Raw genomic sequence first — 18,067 nt, 5'->3', positions numbered from 1 at the left:
AAATCATAAGAAACAGTATTCTACGTTCTTTATACATAGTGACGAAACAGCTGAATGATCGATGTAACAGCGTAACAGATAGTTCCAATTTGGCGGGAAAGGTAATCAAGTACACAAGTACACAAAATATAGTTCCACACAAATTCATTATTTTAATCATCATGAAAGTAAAATATTGAAATGTTGTCTTCAATTTTACAATTATTAACAAGTTTTAAAGTTGATAAAACATTATTTCATGTGTAATCAAACGCGATTTTATATTCACACTTCTGTATTCTACGTGGCACGTCAACAATATACTGTATGTATTCATACGCGGCAGGTTAATTGTTAACCTAGGAATGAACGCTAATTTTGTTAGTACCTTCATATAGAGAACACACAGTGGAAATATAAATATTTATTTTTGAAGTTTCAAATCAACCATACAACACATAATGTTTCTAAATGACAAAAATTTCTTATTATCAAAATCAATTAAAACAAAGTCAATGTATCTCACCTTCTTACACTCTCTATAGGCGAGATGATTAGCTCCAGGAGTGAGAAGTTGCTTAGCAACAGCTTCTCTCTGTGTTTGATCCTTGGCACTGAGCATGGTCTTGAAGCCATCTTCATTCATGACAAAACAAGCCCTGTGATAAAATATTATTAATAGAATTTCTGATCTAGAATTTCTGATCTAGAATTTCTATAAAACAATAGATGGCCTAAATATGTTCAATCCATACTTATGATATATATCATAACATTTATACACAACACACCAGCATTCTTAGGGGCTGCTCATTCTTACAACTAAATAACATCAACTAACAATATTACATAATAAATTTTTACTCGCTACTCAAAAGATACACCTAAACAATTAAGATACTAATTATACTATAGGGGCATGCAACCCCCAAGCTAGAGCGATCATAGCTTAGCTAGCTATGACTAATAGAGAGGAGAGAAACCTAGCTTGAGCGACCTCAAGCCACAGAGTAAGCAGTTGGTAGCTAAAAAGCAGGCAGTTCTGCTAAGACTGTTTCAGATGGGGCGACCCCCGAGCTTGGGCGATCCCAAGCATATCATCTACATAAGAAATAAATACACAAAATATGATATAATGAATTGGGGGCAAGAAATTCCCCGAATTTAAAAGCGCTAATATCACGGCGTGATAAATTCATTACTGTGAGTGATATCCTCTAACTATTCCTTACTAAGAAGAGCAGCCCAAAATAAAAATAAAATGTGACAGCTTGCATTGTAACAAAATAAAGCTTATAATTAACCAACACAGATGTACAAAAAGGTGCTGCGAGCCGGCTGCCCCAACCTGAATCAGGGAGGTAGGTTTATCCAATGCTCAGACCAGCTTGCCAGGTGTTGTCTCACCATGAGGCCTTACTTACCCCTAAACAAATGAGCCCGAAACAAGTAAAAAAGACATGTAATAAATATAAATATTATAAGTAAACACATATAATAAAAACAACATATACACATGAAAAGTACAGGCAATCAAAACAAAACAACAGTATATAAATATTAAAAGGTAATTATAATATAATATAAACAATTATACACAAACCACAGTAAAGAAAACTGCAAATTATCAAAGGTGGAGGTGGGGCGGATGGTGGATGATGAATAAAACACTGCTGCTACAAATAATCACGCTGCTTGAAAATGAATGCAGGTGGCGCTATCCCCTGACGTATTTCCATTGGTCAAGAACATCACGTGATCAAAGGCGCGAGGTTAGAAATAGATATTTACTAACATGAAGACTGTGACGGGGTTTTTAAATGTTGTGTACAAACAACTATTTAGTAAACAAAATATCATTTTATACACAACACACCAAAACAGTATGAAAGTCAAAAATTTATTGAATGGAACCAAAAACTTGTTCAGGCTCATATTAAATATTATCTAAAGGTTTTGGCATTCTTAGGGGCTGCTCATTCTTACAACTAAATAACATCAACTAACAATATTACATAATAAATTTTTACTCGCTACTCAAAAGATACACCTAAACAATTAAGATACTAATTATACTATAGGGGCATGCAACCCCCAAGCTAGAGCGATCATAGCTTAGCTAGCTATGACTAATAGAGAGGAGAGAAACCTAGCTTGAGCGACCTCAAGCCACAGAGTAAGCAGTTGGTAGCTAAAAAGCAGGCAGTTCTGCTAAGACTGTTTCAGATGGGGCGACCCCCGAGCTTGGGCGATCCCAAGCATATCATCTACATAAGAAATAAATACACAAAATATGATATAATGAATTGGGGGCAAGAAATTCCCCGAATTTAAAAGCCAAATCGAAGAGGTTACAATAAAGTAACCGAATGAGAGCCCCCAAGAAAGAAATTATGTGCAAGAAGGATATGACAATGTAAAATTTTTAAGAGTGTAGATAAAGTGAATTGATGATGAACTAGAAAATTATTGATTATAATCAGTACAACTAAGCACAAATTTGCCTATAGAAATTAATGCACCGTATTACATATATACACACATAATTATCATATGCTCTAAAATGAGACATTAAGAAGTTAAATGTGGTCAGTGGCACAGTAACTGGTATAAAGCTTGCAGATAAACCAAGTAATGACAAGAGTTCAAATGATTGAAAGGTTATATCACGTATGGAATAAAGCTGAAAAAGAGAGGAAAAACATACCTAATACTATAAAGTGAGATAGTATTTAAAGAAGCACTAGATTCTGCGTCTGTGAATGAGACAGATGCAAGAACTACATCCTTCTGATGGAGGTCTAATTAAGGAAACAGTGCCAATGATAAAGTGTTAAGGATGATAATTAGGTACTGGGAACGCACCCTGAAGATGTAAGAGGATAACAAGCTCCGTATGTCAACTATATCTACTAATAATAGACAAAGAAAGGGTTGCAGATGTCCTAAGAAAGTCAACAAACTGGTTGCCAAGACTAAGGAACTTACATACACAGAACAGGTAGTTATAATGAACCTGCCAACACTCAAACTGATTACGATGCATAAAAGGAGATACGATTAAAGTTATAAGTACTTAATGCAATAAGGATACTGAATGTAGTACAGGGCTTATACAGCTAACTTAAATAAACAAGATGTGAGTATTCCAAAAAACACCCAGAGAAGAGACTTGACTCTGTCGGACTCCAGAGAAGCAGCTTGACTCCAGGTATTTCACAGTGAAGAAAGAAATTGAGTACTCAAAACTAAAGAAGGGGCTTGACTCTACTGAACAGCAGAAATACAATAAGGATACTGAATGGTGTACAGGGCTTAAACAGCTAACTTAAATTAACAAGACTTGAGTATTTGGAGAAACACCCAGAGAAGAAACTTGGCTCTGATGAACTCCAGAGAAGCAACTTGACTCCAGGTATTTCACGGTGAAGAAAGAAAATGGAGTACTCGAAACTTATAGAAGGAGCTTGACTCTACTGAACCGCAGAGAAGCAACTTGACTCTAAAATGCCTGACTTAGAGAAGAAGCTTGACTCTACTGGACAGCAGAGAAGCAACTTGACTCTAAAATGCTTGACTTAGAGAAGAAGCTTGACTCTACTTTACAGCAGAGAAGCAACTTGACTCTAAAATGCCTGACTTAGAGAAGAAGCTTGACTCTACTTGACAGCAGAGAAGCAACTTGACTCTAAATCATTCATACTGAAAGGTCCTACTAGAGAAGAAGCTTGACCCTACTGAGCCATAGAGAAGCGACTTGACTCTAGTACCCCTGTAGTGACAAACTTGACTCCTATGTGCTACTGAGAATACCCTTGGCTCAGAGTCGCAGTGACTCATGAGAAGAGACTTGACTCGCAGACACAGCTGAGAAGACCCTTGACTCTTGAGTTGTGATTACTCATGAGAAGAGTTTTGACTCATGATTGGAGAAGCGATGACATGACTGCATAAACTAACGAATCAAAACACAGCGAAGTAGTAGCTGGTGGCATGACAAACTTGACTCCTAAGTGCTACTGAGAAGACCCTTGGCTCTGAGTCTCAGTGACTCGTGAGAAGAGACTTGACTCGCAGACACAGCTGAGAAGAGTTTTGACTCTGAGTGTGATTACTCATGAGAAGAGTTTTGACTCATGATTGGAGAAGCAAAGACCTGACTACGTAAGCTAACGAATCAAAACACAGCGAAGTAGTAGGTAGTTAGTGCGGGACACTCTTGACTAAGTGCTACTGAGAAGACTACATACTTTGAGTCGCAGTGACTCATGAGAAGAGACTTGACTCGCAGACACAGCTGAGAAAACCCTTGACTCTTGAGTTGTGATTACTCATGAGAAGAGTTTTGACTCATGATTGGAGAAGCGATGACATGACTGCATAAACTAACGAATCAAAACACAGCGAAGTAGTAGCTGGTGGCATGACAAACTTGACTCCTAAGTGCTACTGAGACGACCCTTGGCTCTGAGTCTCAGTGACTCGTGAGAAGAGACTTGACTCGCAGACACAGCTGAGAAGAGTTTTGACTCTGAGTGTGATTACTCATGAGAAGAGTTTTGACTCATGATTGGAGAAGCAAGACCTGACTACGTAAGCTAACGAATCAAAACACAGCGAAGTAGTAGGTAGCTAGTGCGGGACACTCTTGACTAAGTGCTACTGAGAAGACTACATACTTTGAGTCGCAGTGACTCATGAGAAGAGACTTGACTCGCAGACACAGCTGAGAAAACCCTTGACTCTTGAGTTGTGATTACTCATGAGAAGAGTTTTGACTCATGATTGGAGAAGCGATGACATGACTGCATAAACTAACGAATCAAAACACAGCGAAGTAGTAGCTGGTGGCATGACAAACTTGACTCCTAAGTGCTACTGAGAAGACCCTTGGCTCTGAGTCTCAGTGACTCGTGAGAAGAAACTTGACTCGCAGACACAGCTGAGAAGACCCTTGACTTCGAGTTATGACAACTCAAGAGAAGAGTGACTTGATTGTGGTTGAAGACATGACCTGATTACCCACAAAATAAACAAATAAAACATGGCATAGGTTGGTGGCTATTGTAAGGAAAAACTTCACTTCTTATGGCTGCTGAGAAGATCCTAGACTTTAAGTTGTGATTACTCATGAGATGAGTGACTTGACTCGTAATAGAAGAGGCTTGATCTGACTGATAACTAATTAAACCTAGTACATGATAATAACAATCTAGTAACAGACTAAATAAAGTGAGGAAGAAACATCATCTCTATATATATCTATGACAAAGCTCTCCTTAACAGTTGCATAATATATTCCGCACAAGTATAAACAAGAATCTGTGACAAGTACAAGGAAAACAATAATGCTAGATACAGATAAAAGGTGTGACAGCTATGCCGTAAACCAATTATTTAGAAATATCTGTGACAAGTACATAGAAAACAGTAACGCTAGATACAGATAGAAGGTGTGAACGCGAAGATATAAATGTTTACTAGAGTAACAAGTATCGAGAATGCTCCTCTGAAATCCACGCTGTAACCAAAGTCTGGTCAGGTACAACAAGTCAAAATAGACAGATTGATGAGTAATCTCACCGCTGAAAAGTCCAAGACAACTGAGTTGGAAGCATAGTAAGCTGATGCTACGATTTCCACTTTATCTGCATGTCGCTATCATCGGGAGATGGAAACGCATAATGTAGTTCGGTGAGTTTCCGAGTCGTCTGTATGTAGTTATCAAAGTTGTTCGTCGATTATCCGAGGAGTCTGCATGTCGTAATCGTCGGGAGATTGAAATTCCGACTAGTTAAGTTGTTCGGTTAGTTCCGAGTACACTGCATGTCGTAATATCGCGAGATGGAAATCTAGACTAATAATGTTGAACGTGTAGTTCCTTAATTATTTTTCCTTAAATCAGATAATTACCCCTACAAAATTAACCGTAAACGCCAAAGAAGACGATGCAATGCCCTACAGTGTTCGACAAGACATGGGCGCTGCCATCTTGAATCCCGCACGGAATCCTGGGATCGCGCACCAAGCTGCTGGTAGTGACGCGTTCCTGACCTGCTTGGCCGCCATGTTAGATGACCCGAGACGGTTTACAAACTGATGTCTTTCGATTTCCACTAGCACGAATAAGTCACACACAAAGTTAGATCCCGATAGCAAAGAAAACACATTGTGGTTGCATAAAGACTGTTAGGATCCAAATAGGAAATACACAGCTCGATGACGAATGACATTCGTCAATGTAAACTAAAGGAAATGTCCTCGACACACGTCGATAAAAATGTAAACAAACACAACACACGTGTAAATACCGTTATTGGTGTGTACTTCACTGTCGTAGGAGACGACAACTCCAGGCAAAACACTCGTTAGTTCAAAAGTCAATAGGAGTTGTTGCGACGAAAGTAAACAATAGGAGAAAATAATGATGAATAAAACACTGCTGCTACAAATAATCACGCTGCTTGAAAATGAATGCAGGTGGCGCTATCCCCTGACGTATTTCCATTGGTCAAGAACATCACGTGATCAAAGGCGCGAGGTTAGAAATAGATATTTACTAACATGAAGACTGTGACGGGGTTTTTAAATGTTGTGTACAAACAACTATTTAGTAAACAAAATATCATATAAATATTTCACAGTGGCATGATATATTTTATATCCATCTAACTCACTACATTCTGTGTCAACATACAATATATTTTATATCCATCTAACTCACTACATTCTGTGTCAACATAAAATATATTTCATATCCATCTAACTCACTACATTCTGTGTCAACATACGATATATCTCATATCCATCTAACTCACTACATTCTGTGTCAACATACGATATATCTCATATCCATCTAACTCACTACATTCTGTGTCAACATAAAATATATTTCATATCCATCTAACTCACTACATTCTGTGTCAACATACAATATATCTCATATCCATCTAACTCACTACATTCTGTGTCAACATACAATATATTTTATATCCATCTAACTCACTACATTCTGTGTCAACATAAAATATATTTCATATCCATCTAACTCACTACATTCTGTGTCAACATACGATATATCTCATATCCATCTAACTCACTACATTCTGTGTCAACATACGATATATCTCATATCCGTCTAACTCACTACATTCTGTGTCAACATACAATATATCTCATATCCATCTAACTCACTACATTCTGTGTCAACATACGATATATTTCATATCCGTCTAACTCAATACATTCTGCGTCAACATACAATATATCTCATATCCATCTAACTAACTACATTCTGTGTCAACATACGATATATCTCATATCCGTCTAACTCACTACATTCTGTGTCAACATACGATATATCTCATATCCATCTAACTCACTACATTCTGTGACAACATACGAGATATTTCAGCAGATGAGCTTATAAGTTATTCAGTTATTATATTCTATAAAGTTTAAAGGAAATCTAAAAGCATCCAAAACATTAACCATTTTCAGATAAAGATAAAAAATAATTTTGGTAAAATGGATATATGTGGAAAGCATTATCTTAACAAAACTAGAGAGACTTGCCTGGGTCCAACATTTAGTACAATATAAACATATTTAAGGTATACGTAATAGATTTACCCTGGATGGACATTAGGCCCGTTGATCACCATCTGGCGCAGCTCTTGGATATTCCACGGTGTAACAGGCTGAGCGTATGTCAACTTCTTAGCGAAAACTTCGGGAACACCAATTTCATTTGTGTTGATACATGGATCTGGAGAGATGACTGATCTCGCAGCATAATTCACTCGCTTTCCCATCATGTTTTTTCTGAACAGGCCTTCCTTTTTCTCTAACAACTATAAATAAAATCACTTAACTACAAGTTCATAAGAAACTATATAATTCTGTAAGCTAATTCAAGATTAACATAAGTTACCATATTTGTAAACCAAAGGCTAACATAAGTTACTATATCTGTAAGACAAAGGCTAACATAAGTTACTATATCTGTACGACAAATAATATAATCTGACCTCATTTCAAAGAAATAATTAATGTACTAAATTAAATGTTTAAACAAGAGTACCATCATTGGTACAAAGCTCACCTCACATTGTATATCACTATACCTCACACTAGAATTAGGGGGTGAGTTCACCATCGGTACAAGCTTGCCTCGCATTGTATATCACTATACCTCACACTAGAATTAGGGGGTGAGTTCACCATCGGTACAAAGCTCGCCTCACATTGTATATCACTATACCTCACATTGTATATCACTATACCTCACATTGTATATCACTATACCTCACACTAGAATTAGGGGGTGGGTTCACCATCGGTACAAAGCTCGCCTCACATTGTATATCACTATACCTCACACTAGAATTAGGGGGTGAGTTCACCATCGGTACAAAGCTCGCCTCACATTGTATATCACTATACCTCACATTGTATATCACTATACCTCACATTGTATATCACTATACCTCACACTAGAATTAGGGGGTGGGTTCACCATCGGTACAAAGCTCGCCTCACATTGTATATCACTATACCTCACATTGTATATCACTTTACCTCACATTGTATATCACTATACCTCACACTAGAATTAGGGGGTGGGTTCACCATCGGTACAAAGCTCGCCTCACATTGTATATCACTATACCTCACACTGTATATCACTATACCTCACATTGTATATCACTATACCTCACATTGTATATCACTATACCTCACACTAGAATTAGGGGGCGAGTTCACCATCGGTACAAAGCTCACCTCACATTGTATATCACTTTACCTCACACTAGAATTAGGGGGCAAGTTTACCATCATTACAAAGCTCACCTCACATTGTATATCATCATACCTCACACTAGAATTAGAGGTTGAGTTCACCATCGGTACAAAGCTCGCCTCACATTGTATATCACCATACTTCACACTATCATTAGAGGGTGAGTTCACCATCGGTACAAAGCTCGCCTCCCATTGTATATCACTATACCTCACACCAGGGAGTGGGTACACCAACTGGAATCCATATCCCAATATACTGATATTAACATTGGACATAACATAAAACGTTTTAGTCCTAAATGTTTCAAAATACAGCTTTCTTTCACAAAAATCGTTCATTCTGACTCAGGGAAGTAATAATTAACCCAACACAACCTTGAAATACAATATTAGTACCCTTAGCCTAGTACACTGATATCTTATAAATGGAGTTTACGGAGGCCTTTCAACACCTGCACCAAAACTTTTAGATTAGACTTGAAGTCTTTCTAAAATGTTTTTTTCCCCAAAAATAAAAGAGAATAACTCCGGACTAACATAATAAAAGGAACACATCTCACAAAACTATCAATGAATGGAGACAACTGAATCATTGGTCAAATACCATCTTCCTTGAAGTTTGGTGAAAGCTGGTAGAGTAAGGAATGTTAATCGGACAATCTTCCATTTACAGATGGACATATTGATTTCAGCACAACAACAGCAACTGACTTTGTTATGTGAATTACAATAACAGTACATGTACTACCAGTTTGTGTGGTATTTGTCATTTATACTGGTTATAACAACACTGGACAAATTACATGACATCATACAGTTTCTCTGCAAATGTATTCTAACTTATCAATCATCACGGCAGGCTTAAAAACAGATAGATTGTTTAGTGTCTTACCTGTTTAACACCTGGAAATTTGTCCTTGGCCAGTTTGTCAAGGTCACAGTCTAAGACTGAGTTGGCATGGTTCTGCATCTGTATCCAGCAGCTTTGTAGCTTCTCCATCAATGTACTACCACTGATCTGAGATAAAACACCCTGGAAACATAATACAAATGTATAAGGTATTATACAACATGTCACCCTGGTAACACAACATAAGGTATTATACAACATGTCACCCTGGTAACACAACATAAGGTATTATACAGCATGTCACCCTGGTAACACAACATAAGGTATTATACAACATGTCACCCTGGTAACACAAAATAGGGTATTATACAGCATGTCCCCTGGTAACACAAAATAGGGTATTATACAGCATGTCACCCTGGTAACACAAAATAGGGTATTATACAGCATGTCACCCTGGTAACAATAAATAGGGTATTATACAACATGTCACCCTGGTAACACAATATAAGGTATTATACAACATGTCACCCTGGTAACACAACATAAGGTATTATACAACATGTCACCCTGGTAACACAAAATAGGGTATTATACAGCATGTCACCCTGGTAACACAACATAAGGTATTATACAGCATGTCACCCTGGTAACACAACATAAGGTATTATACAACATGTCACCCTGGTAACACAAAATAGGGTATTATACAACATGTCACCCTGGTAACACAAAATAGGTTATTATACAGCATGTCACCTTGGTAACAAAACATAAGGTATTATACAGCATGTCACCCTGGTAACATAAAATAGGGTATTATACAGCATGTCACCCTGGTAACAAAACGTAAGGTATTATACAGCATGTCACCCTGGTAACACAAAATAGGTTAATATACAGCATGTCACCCTTGTAACACAAAATAGGTTATTATACAGCATGTCACCCTGGTAACACAACATAAGGTATTATACAGCATGTCACCCTGGTAACACAACATAAGGTATTATACAGCATGTCACCCTGGTAACACAAAATAGGGTATTATACAACATGTCACCCTGGTAACACAACATAAGGTATTATACAGCATGTCACCCTGGTAACACAACATAAGGCATTATACAGCATGTCACCCTGGTAACACAACATAAGGTATTATACAGCATGTCACCCTGGTAACACAAAATAGGGTATTATACAGCATGTCACCCTGGTAACACAAAATAGGGTATTATACAGCATGTCACCTGGTAACACAACATAAGGTATTATACAGCATGTCACCCTGGTAACACAACATAAGGTATTATACAGCATGTCACCCTGGTAACACAACATAAGGTATTATACAGCATGTCACCCTGGTAACACAAAATAGGTTATTATACAGCATGTCACCCTGGTAACACAAAATAGGTTATTATACAGCATGTCACCCTGGTAACACAACATAAGGTATATACAGCATGTCACCCTGGTAAACAACATAAGGTATTATACAGCATGTCACCCTGGTAACACAACATAAGGTATTATACAGCATGCCACCCTGGTAACACAAAAATAGGGTATTATACAGCATGTCACCCTGGTAACACAACATAAGGTATATTACAGCATGTCACCCTGGTAACACAACATAAGGTATTGTACAGCATGTCACCCTGGTAACACAACATAAGGTATTATACAACATGTCACCCTGGTTAACACAAATAGGGTATTATACAGCATGTCACCCTGGTAACATAAAATAGGGTATTATACAGCATGTCACCCTGGTAACATAAAATAAGGTATTATACAGCATGTCACCTTGGTAACACAACATAAGGTATTATACAGCATGTCACCCTGGTAACATAACATAAGGTATTATACAGCATGTCACCCTGGTAACACAAACATAAGGTATTATACAAGCATGTCACCCTGGTAACATAACATAAGGTATTGTACAGCATGTCACCCTGGTAACACAACATAAGGTATTGTACAGCATGTCACCCTGGTAACACAACATAAGGTATTATACAGCATGTCACCCTGGTAACACAACATAAGGTATTATACAGCATGTCACCCTGGTAACACAACATAAGGTATTGTACAGCATGTCACCCTGGTAACACAACATAAGGTATTATACAACATGTCACCCTGGTAACACAACATAAGGTATTATACAGCATGTCACCCTGGTAACACAACATAAGGCATTATACAGCATGTCACCCTGGTAACACAACATAAGGTATTATTACAAGCATGTCACCCTGGTAACACAAAATAGGGTATTATACAGCATGTCACCCTGGTAACACAAAATAGGGTATTATACAGCATGTCACCCTTGGTAACACAACATAAGGTATTATCACAGGCATGTCACCCTGGTAACACAAAATAAGGTATTATACAGCATGTCACCCTGGTAACACAACATAAGGTATTATACAGCATGTCACCCTGGTAACACAAAATAGGTTATTATACAGCATGTCACCCTGGTAACACAAAATAGGTTATTATACAGCATGTCACCCTGGTAACACAACATAAGGTATTATACAGCATGTCACCCTGGTAACACAACATAAGGTATTATACAGCATGTCACCCTGGTAACACAACATAAGGTATTATACAGCATGCCACCCTGGTAACACAAAATAGGGTATTATACAGCATGTCACCCTGTAAACACAACATAAGGTATTATACAGCATGTCACCCTGGTAACACAACATAAGGTATTGTACAGCATGTCACCCTGGTAACACAACATAAGGTATTATACAAACATGTCACCCCTGGTAAACAAATAGGGGTATTATACAGATGTCACCCTGGTAACATAAAATAGGGTATTCTAAGCATGTCACCCTGGTAACATAAATAAGGTATTATACAGATGTCACCTTGGTAACACAACATAAGGTATTATACAGCATGTCACCCTGGGTAACATAACATAAGGTATTATACAGCATGTCACCCCTGGTAACACAATAAGGTATTATACAGCATGTCACCCTGGTAACATCAACATAAGGTATGTACAGCATGTCACCCTGGTAACACAACCATAAGGTATTGTACAGCATGTCACCCTGGTAACACAACATAAGGTATTATACGCATGTCACCCTGGGGTAACACAACATAAGGTATTATACAGCATGTCACCCTGGTAACATAACATAAGGTATTGTACAGCATGTCACCCCTGGGTAACACAACATAAGGTATTATACAGCATGTCACCCTGGTAACACAACATAAGGTATTATACAGCATGTCACCTTGGTAACAAACATAAGGTATATACAGCATGTCACCCTGGTAAATAAGGTATTATACAGCATGTCACCCTGGTAACACACATAAGGTATTATACAGAATGTCACCCCTGGTAGCCACACATAAGGTATTATACAGCATGTCACCCTAGTAACACAAAATAGGGTATTATACAGCATGTCACCCTGGTAACACAACATAAGGTATTATACAGCATGTCACCCCTGGTAACACAAACATAAGGTATTATACAGCATGTCACCCTAGTAACACCAAATAGGGTATTATACAGCATGTCACCCTGGAATCACAAAATAAGGTATTATACAGCATGTCACCCTGGTAACATAAGGTATTATACAGCATGTCACCCCTGGTAACATAAGGTTACTTATCCAGCATGTCACCCTGGTAACACAACATAAGGTATTATACGCCTGTCACCCTGGTAACACAACATAAGGTATTATACAGATGTCACCCCTAGTAACACAAAATAGGGTATTATACAGCATGTCACCCCTGGTAACACAACATAAGGTATTATACAGCATGTACCTGGTAACAACCCATAAGGTATTATACCAGCATGTCACCCTGGTAACACAACATAAGGTATTATACAGCATGTCACCCTGGTAACACACATAAGGTATTATCAGCATGTCACCCTAGTAACACAAATAGGGTATTATACAGCATGTCACCCCGGAATCACAAAATAAGGATTATACAGCATGTCATCCTGGTAACATTTAAAGGGATCATACAACATGTCACCCTGGGGACACAACCCTAAGGGGATTTTACAAGCAGTCACCCTGGTAACCAAACATAAGGTATTATACAGCATGTCACCCCAGTAACACAAAATAGGGTATTATACAGCATGTCACCCTGGCATCACAAAATAAGGTATTACTACAGCATGTCATCATGGTAACATAAGGTATCATACAACATGTCACCCTGGTAACACAACATAAGGTATTATACAGCATGTCACCCTGGTAACACAACATAAGGTATTATACAGCATGTCACCCTGGAAACAAAAGTTTTTTCCATAAAAACGTCCACCCCATCCCAGGACTCCAGGTTTGGTTAAGGGGTACCACCCATAGAATTTTTTTTTAATAAATTACATGGAAGTAATAGGAAGGTAATCCAACTATGGATGGAAGTGATTTATTGTGGAGTCCTGGAGTGAGGTAGATATTTTAATGGAATAGCCCATATTCACATTTGTTAAACAAGAGCAAGGCAAGGCGGATCAATATATGGCTGTCAAATACATAGAGTGTTATATACTATCTTGCACTTTAATTAGATTTGTATTTATATATATCTATATGTTATTTATATTATTTATAGAGTAGTTATAGGCGACACACATTAACCCTCACCTTTCACTACAAAGGCAATGTTTGATTTTCAAAAGAAATTATTTTGAAAATGTAGGAACCCAGGACAAAATGCCGAGATAAACAAAGGGCAATCAAAAACAAAAGACTGCTTTAGTATTTAGAAGTTACTCAGATAGGACAAAACAGTTCTTCTAAAGAATGGATGTACATAACAGATTTGTTCAGGGTTTTACCAAACCCTTATGATCCACCGAGACAACAAATATTTACATTACAAGTACCACAAACTAAAATCAAATACCTTGGTGAGTTCTTCTTCCACATTTTCACCTTCTTTATTTTCTTTTTCTCAATAACCTCCAAACAGCTGTCTCATATGAGAGGCATCCACAAGCAGGCTGCAGAGGTTGGCAGTCTGAGGATTTTCAAATTTCCTGCCATTCATCATGGAGATCTGTAAACAGTGAAATTAATGGAGGATGATGAATTATGTTGAACTTGGGTCAACATTGACCCTGTCAATAAGTTTAGCAGACTGAATGGTTGAGTATCACAGAATATATATGACAAACAAACACTGTCTCAGATGTGGACCAGCATAACAGGCAGAGCCCCCCAATGCAGTTTCTGAGTTGACTCTCAATCAATTAACATTGAAACAGAAAATCCACCTGACATTTTCTTATACAATGTAGACTTATTTTTCTCTTAAGCTAGTAATATTTCATATTCCCCATTATACATATTTCACTTGTTTTATGTAGAAATTCTGCAAATTATGGGGCTACTATTTATTATCAAACATGTATGAACTTCTACAACCTTCAAGAATGGGGGCTCACATAGATATAAACAAGCCTTCTGTGAGTATTACTAAACCAATACATGTCCCCCTACCGGCGCCCTCAAGTTAAAACTTTAGCTAAATTTGAGTAAAAAGTTTAGCCGAAACTGAAACATGATATTTATGAAAATAAGTTCATTCCAAACAATGTGTAAATTCAACTCTATTGGGTTGAATAAAACACTGTTTCCTGCCCCTAAAAGATATTCAGGTATTCTTTTGGTATGTGTACTGTACAGAGTAAAAGAATCTAAAGTGAATTTAAAGTGAAATGTGTAATAACAGCCTTGGATTGAAATATAAATATGATTCTGCATAGCACAGCATAGTAGTAATACCATTAATAAGTGAATGGAGAGCCATTACAAAACTTTAATCTCAAGAATACAGAAAAAACAGTTAAGTCCATAATATGGAAAAGAATTCAAAAAATGAAAATAACTTTTTCATTTTTAACTGAACAAAAGTAATGCCACACACCCAAAGAACCTCTTTGCAAAGAATCAGCATCCTAATATCATTATTAAGTGAATGGTGTGTGTGCCATTATAAAACTTTGACCAAAACTTAACCTGAAGAATACAGAGAAAAAAGTTATTAATAAGTTCATATATGCCAAAATTTCAAAAAATTAAAAATATTTTTTCAGTTTTAAATGTACCACACACCCAAAGAACCTCTTTGCAAAAGAGCCCTAAACCTTATAAATAATGGTGCCATTATAAAAATTTAACCAAAACTTTAACTGAAGAATACGAGAAAAAAGTTAAGTTTATAATAGCAAATATTCAAAAAAAAAAAAAATCAGTTTACCTATAAAAATAATGCAACACCCAAAGAACCCCTTTTGCAAAAAATGAGCATAAACCTTATTAAAGGGAATGTGTGCCCTTATAAAATTAACCAAACTTAACCGAACGACTGACGACGGACGCAGGCAAAACCTGTAGTCCCCCGGATTTTTTTGAGTTCAATAATCATGTCATACCTATCGCGTCACCTTCTTACACTCTCTATAGGCGAGATGATTAGCTCCAGGAGTGAGAAGTTGCTTAGCAACAGCTTCTCTCTGTGTTTGATCCTTGGCACTGAGCATGGTCTTAAAGCCATCTTCATTCATGACAAAACAAGCCCTGTGATAAAATATTATTAATAGAATTTCTGATCTAGAATTTCTATAAAACAATAGATGGCCTAAATATGTTCAATCCATACTTATGATATATATCATAACAATAAATATTTCACAGTGGCATGATATATTTTATATCCATCTAACTCACTACATTCTGTGTCAACATACAATATATTTCATATCCATCTAACTCACTACATTCTGTGTCAACATAAAATATATTTCATATCCATCTAACTCACTACATTCTGTGTCAACATACAATATATCTCATATCCATCTAACTCACTACATTCTGTGTCAACATACAATATATTTTATATCCATCTAACTCACTACATTCTGTGTCAACATAAAATATATTTCATATCCATCTAACTCACTACATTCTGTGTCAACATACGATATATCTCATATCCATCTAACTCACTACATTCTGTGTCAACATACGATATATCTCATATCCGTCTAACTCACTACATTCTGTGTCAACATACAATATATCTCATATCCATCTAACTCACTACATTCTGTGTCAATTTACGATATATTTCATATCCGTCTAACTCAATACATTCTGCGTCAACATACAATATATCTCATATCCATCTAACTAACTACATTCTGTGTCAACATACGATATATCTCATATCCGTCTAACTCACTACATTCTGTGTCAACATACGATATATCTCATATCCATCTAACTCACTACATTCTGTGACAACATACGAGATATTTCAGCAGATGAGCTTATAAGTTATTCAGTTATTATATTCTATAAAGTTTAAAGGAAATCTAAAAGCATCCAAAACATTAACCATTTTCAGATAAAGATAAAAAATAATTTTGGTAAAATGGATATATGTGGAAAGCATTATCTTAACAAAACTAGAGAGACTTGCCTGGGTCCAACATTTAGTACAATATAAACATATTTAAGGTATACGTAATAGATTTACCCTGGATGGACATTAGGCCCGTTGATCACCATCTGGCGCAGCTCTTGGATATTCCACGGTGTAACAGGCTGAGCGTATGTCAACTTCTTAGCGAAAACTTCGGGAACACCAATTTCATTTGTGTTGATACATGGATCTGGAGAGATGACTGATCTCGCAGCATAATTCACTCGCTTTCCCATCATGTTTTTTCTGAACAGGCCTTCCTTTTTCTCTAACAACTATAAATAAAATCACTTAACTACAAGTTCATAAGAAACTATATAATTCTGTAAGCTAATTCAAGATTAACATAAGTTACCATATTTGTAAACCAAAGGCTAACATAAGTTACTATATCTGTAAGACAAAGGCTAACATAAGTTACTATATCTGTACGACAAATAATATAATCTGACCTCATTTCAAAGAAATAATTAATGTACTAAATTAAATGTTTAAACAAGAGTACCATCATTGGTACAAAGCTCACCTCACATTGTATATCACTATACCTCACACTAGAATTAGGGGGTGAGTTCACCATCGGTACAAAGCTTGCCTCGCATTGTATATCACTATACCTCACACTAGAATTAGGGGGTGAGTTCACCATCGGTACAAAGCTCGCCTCACATTGTATATCACTATATACCACACACCAGGGAGTGGGTTCACCAACTGGAATCCATATCCCAATATACTCATATTAATATTGGACATAACATAAAACGTATTAGTCCTAAATGTTTTAAAATACAGCTTTCTTTCACAAAAATCATTCATTCTGACTCAGGGAAGTAATAATTAACCCAACACAACCTTGAAATACAATAT

The 18,067-nt window shown here is 36.9% G+C and overlaps 1 protein-coding gene across 1 annotated transcript in view; it reads right to left on the bottom strand.

The window, feature by feature from the left end:
- The window catches only part of LOC117325018 (DNA-directed RNA polymerase I subunit RPA1-like), a 90,302-nt gene that overhangs the window by 36,445 nt on the left and 35,790 nt on the right, over positions 1-18,067 (bottom strand). The window contains exons 9-11 of the mRNA XM_033880892.1: positions 17,252-17,472; positions 16,176-16,287; positions 15,339-15,350 (exon numbers count right to left, since the gene is read on the bottom strand). Of these exons, the coding sequence (XP_033736783.1) occupies positions 15,339-15,350; positions 16,176-16,287; positions 17,252-17,472 (345 nt within the window). The remainder of the gene's footprint in view (positions 1-15,338; positions 15,351-16,175; positions 16,288-17,251; positions 17,473-18,067) is intronic.

Source organism: Pecten maximus, chromosome 4 (genome assembly GCF_902652985.1).
Source record: "Pecten maximus chromosome 4, xPecMax1.1, whole genome shotgun sequence".
In the NCBI taxonomy this organism is placed as follows: Eukaryota; Metazoa; Mollusca; class Bivalvia; order Pectinida; family Pectinidae; genus Pecten; species Pecten maximus.
The sequence above is the reverse complement of the archived record's forward strand: the minus strand, read 5'-3'. Positions and strand labels throughout refer to the sequence as shown.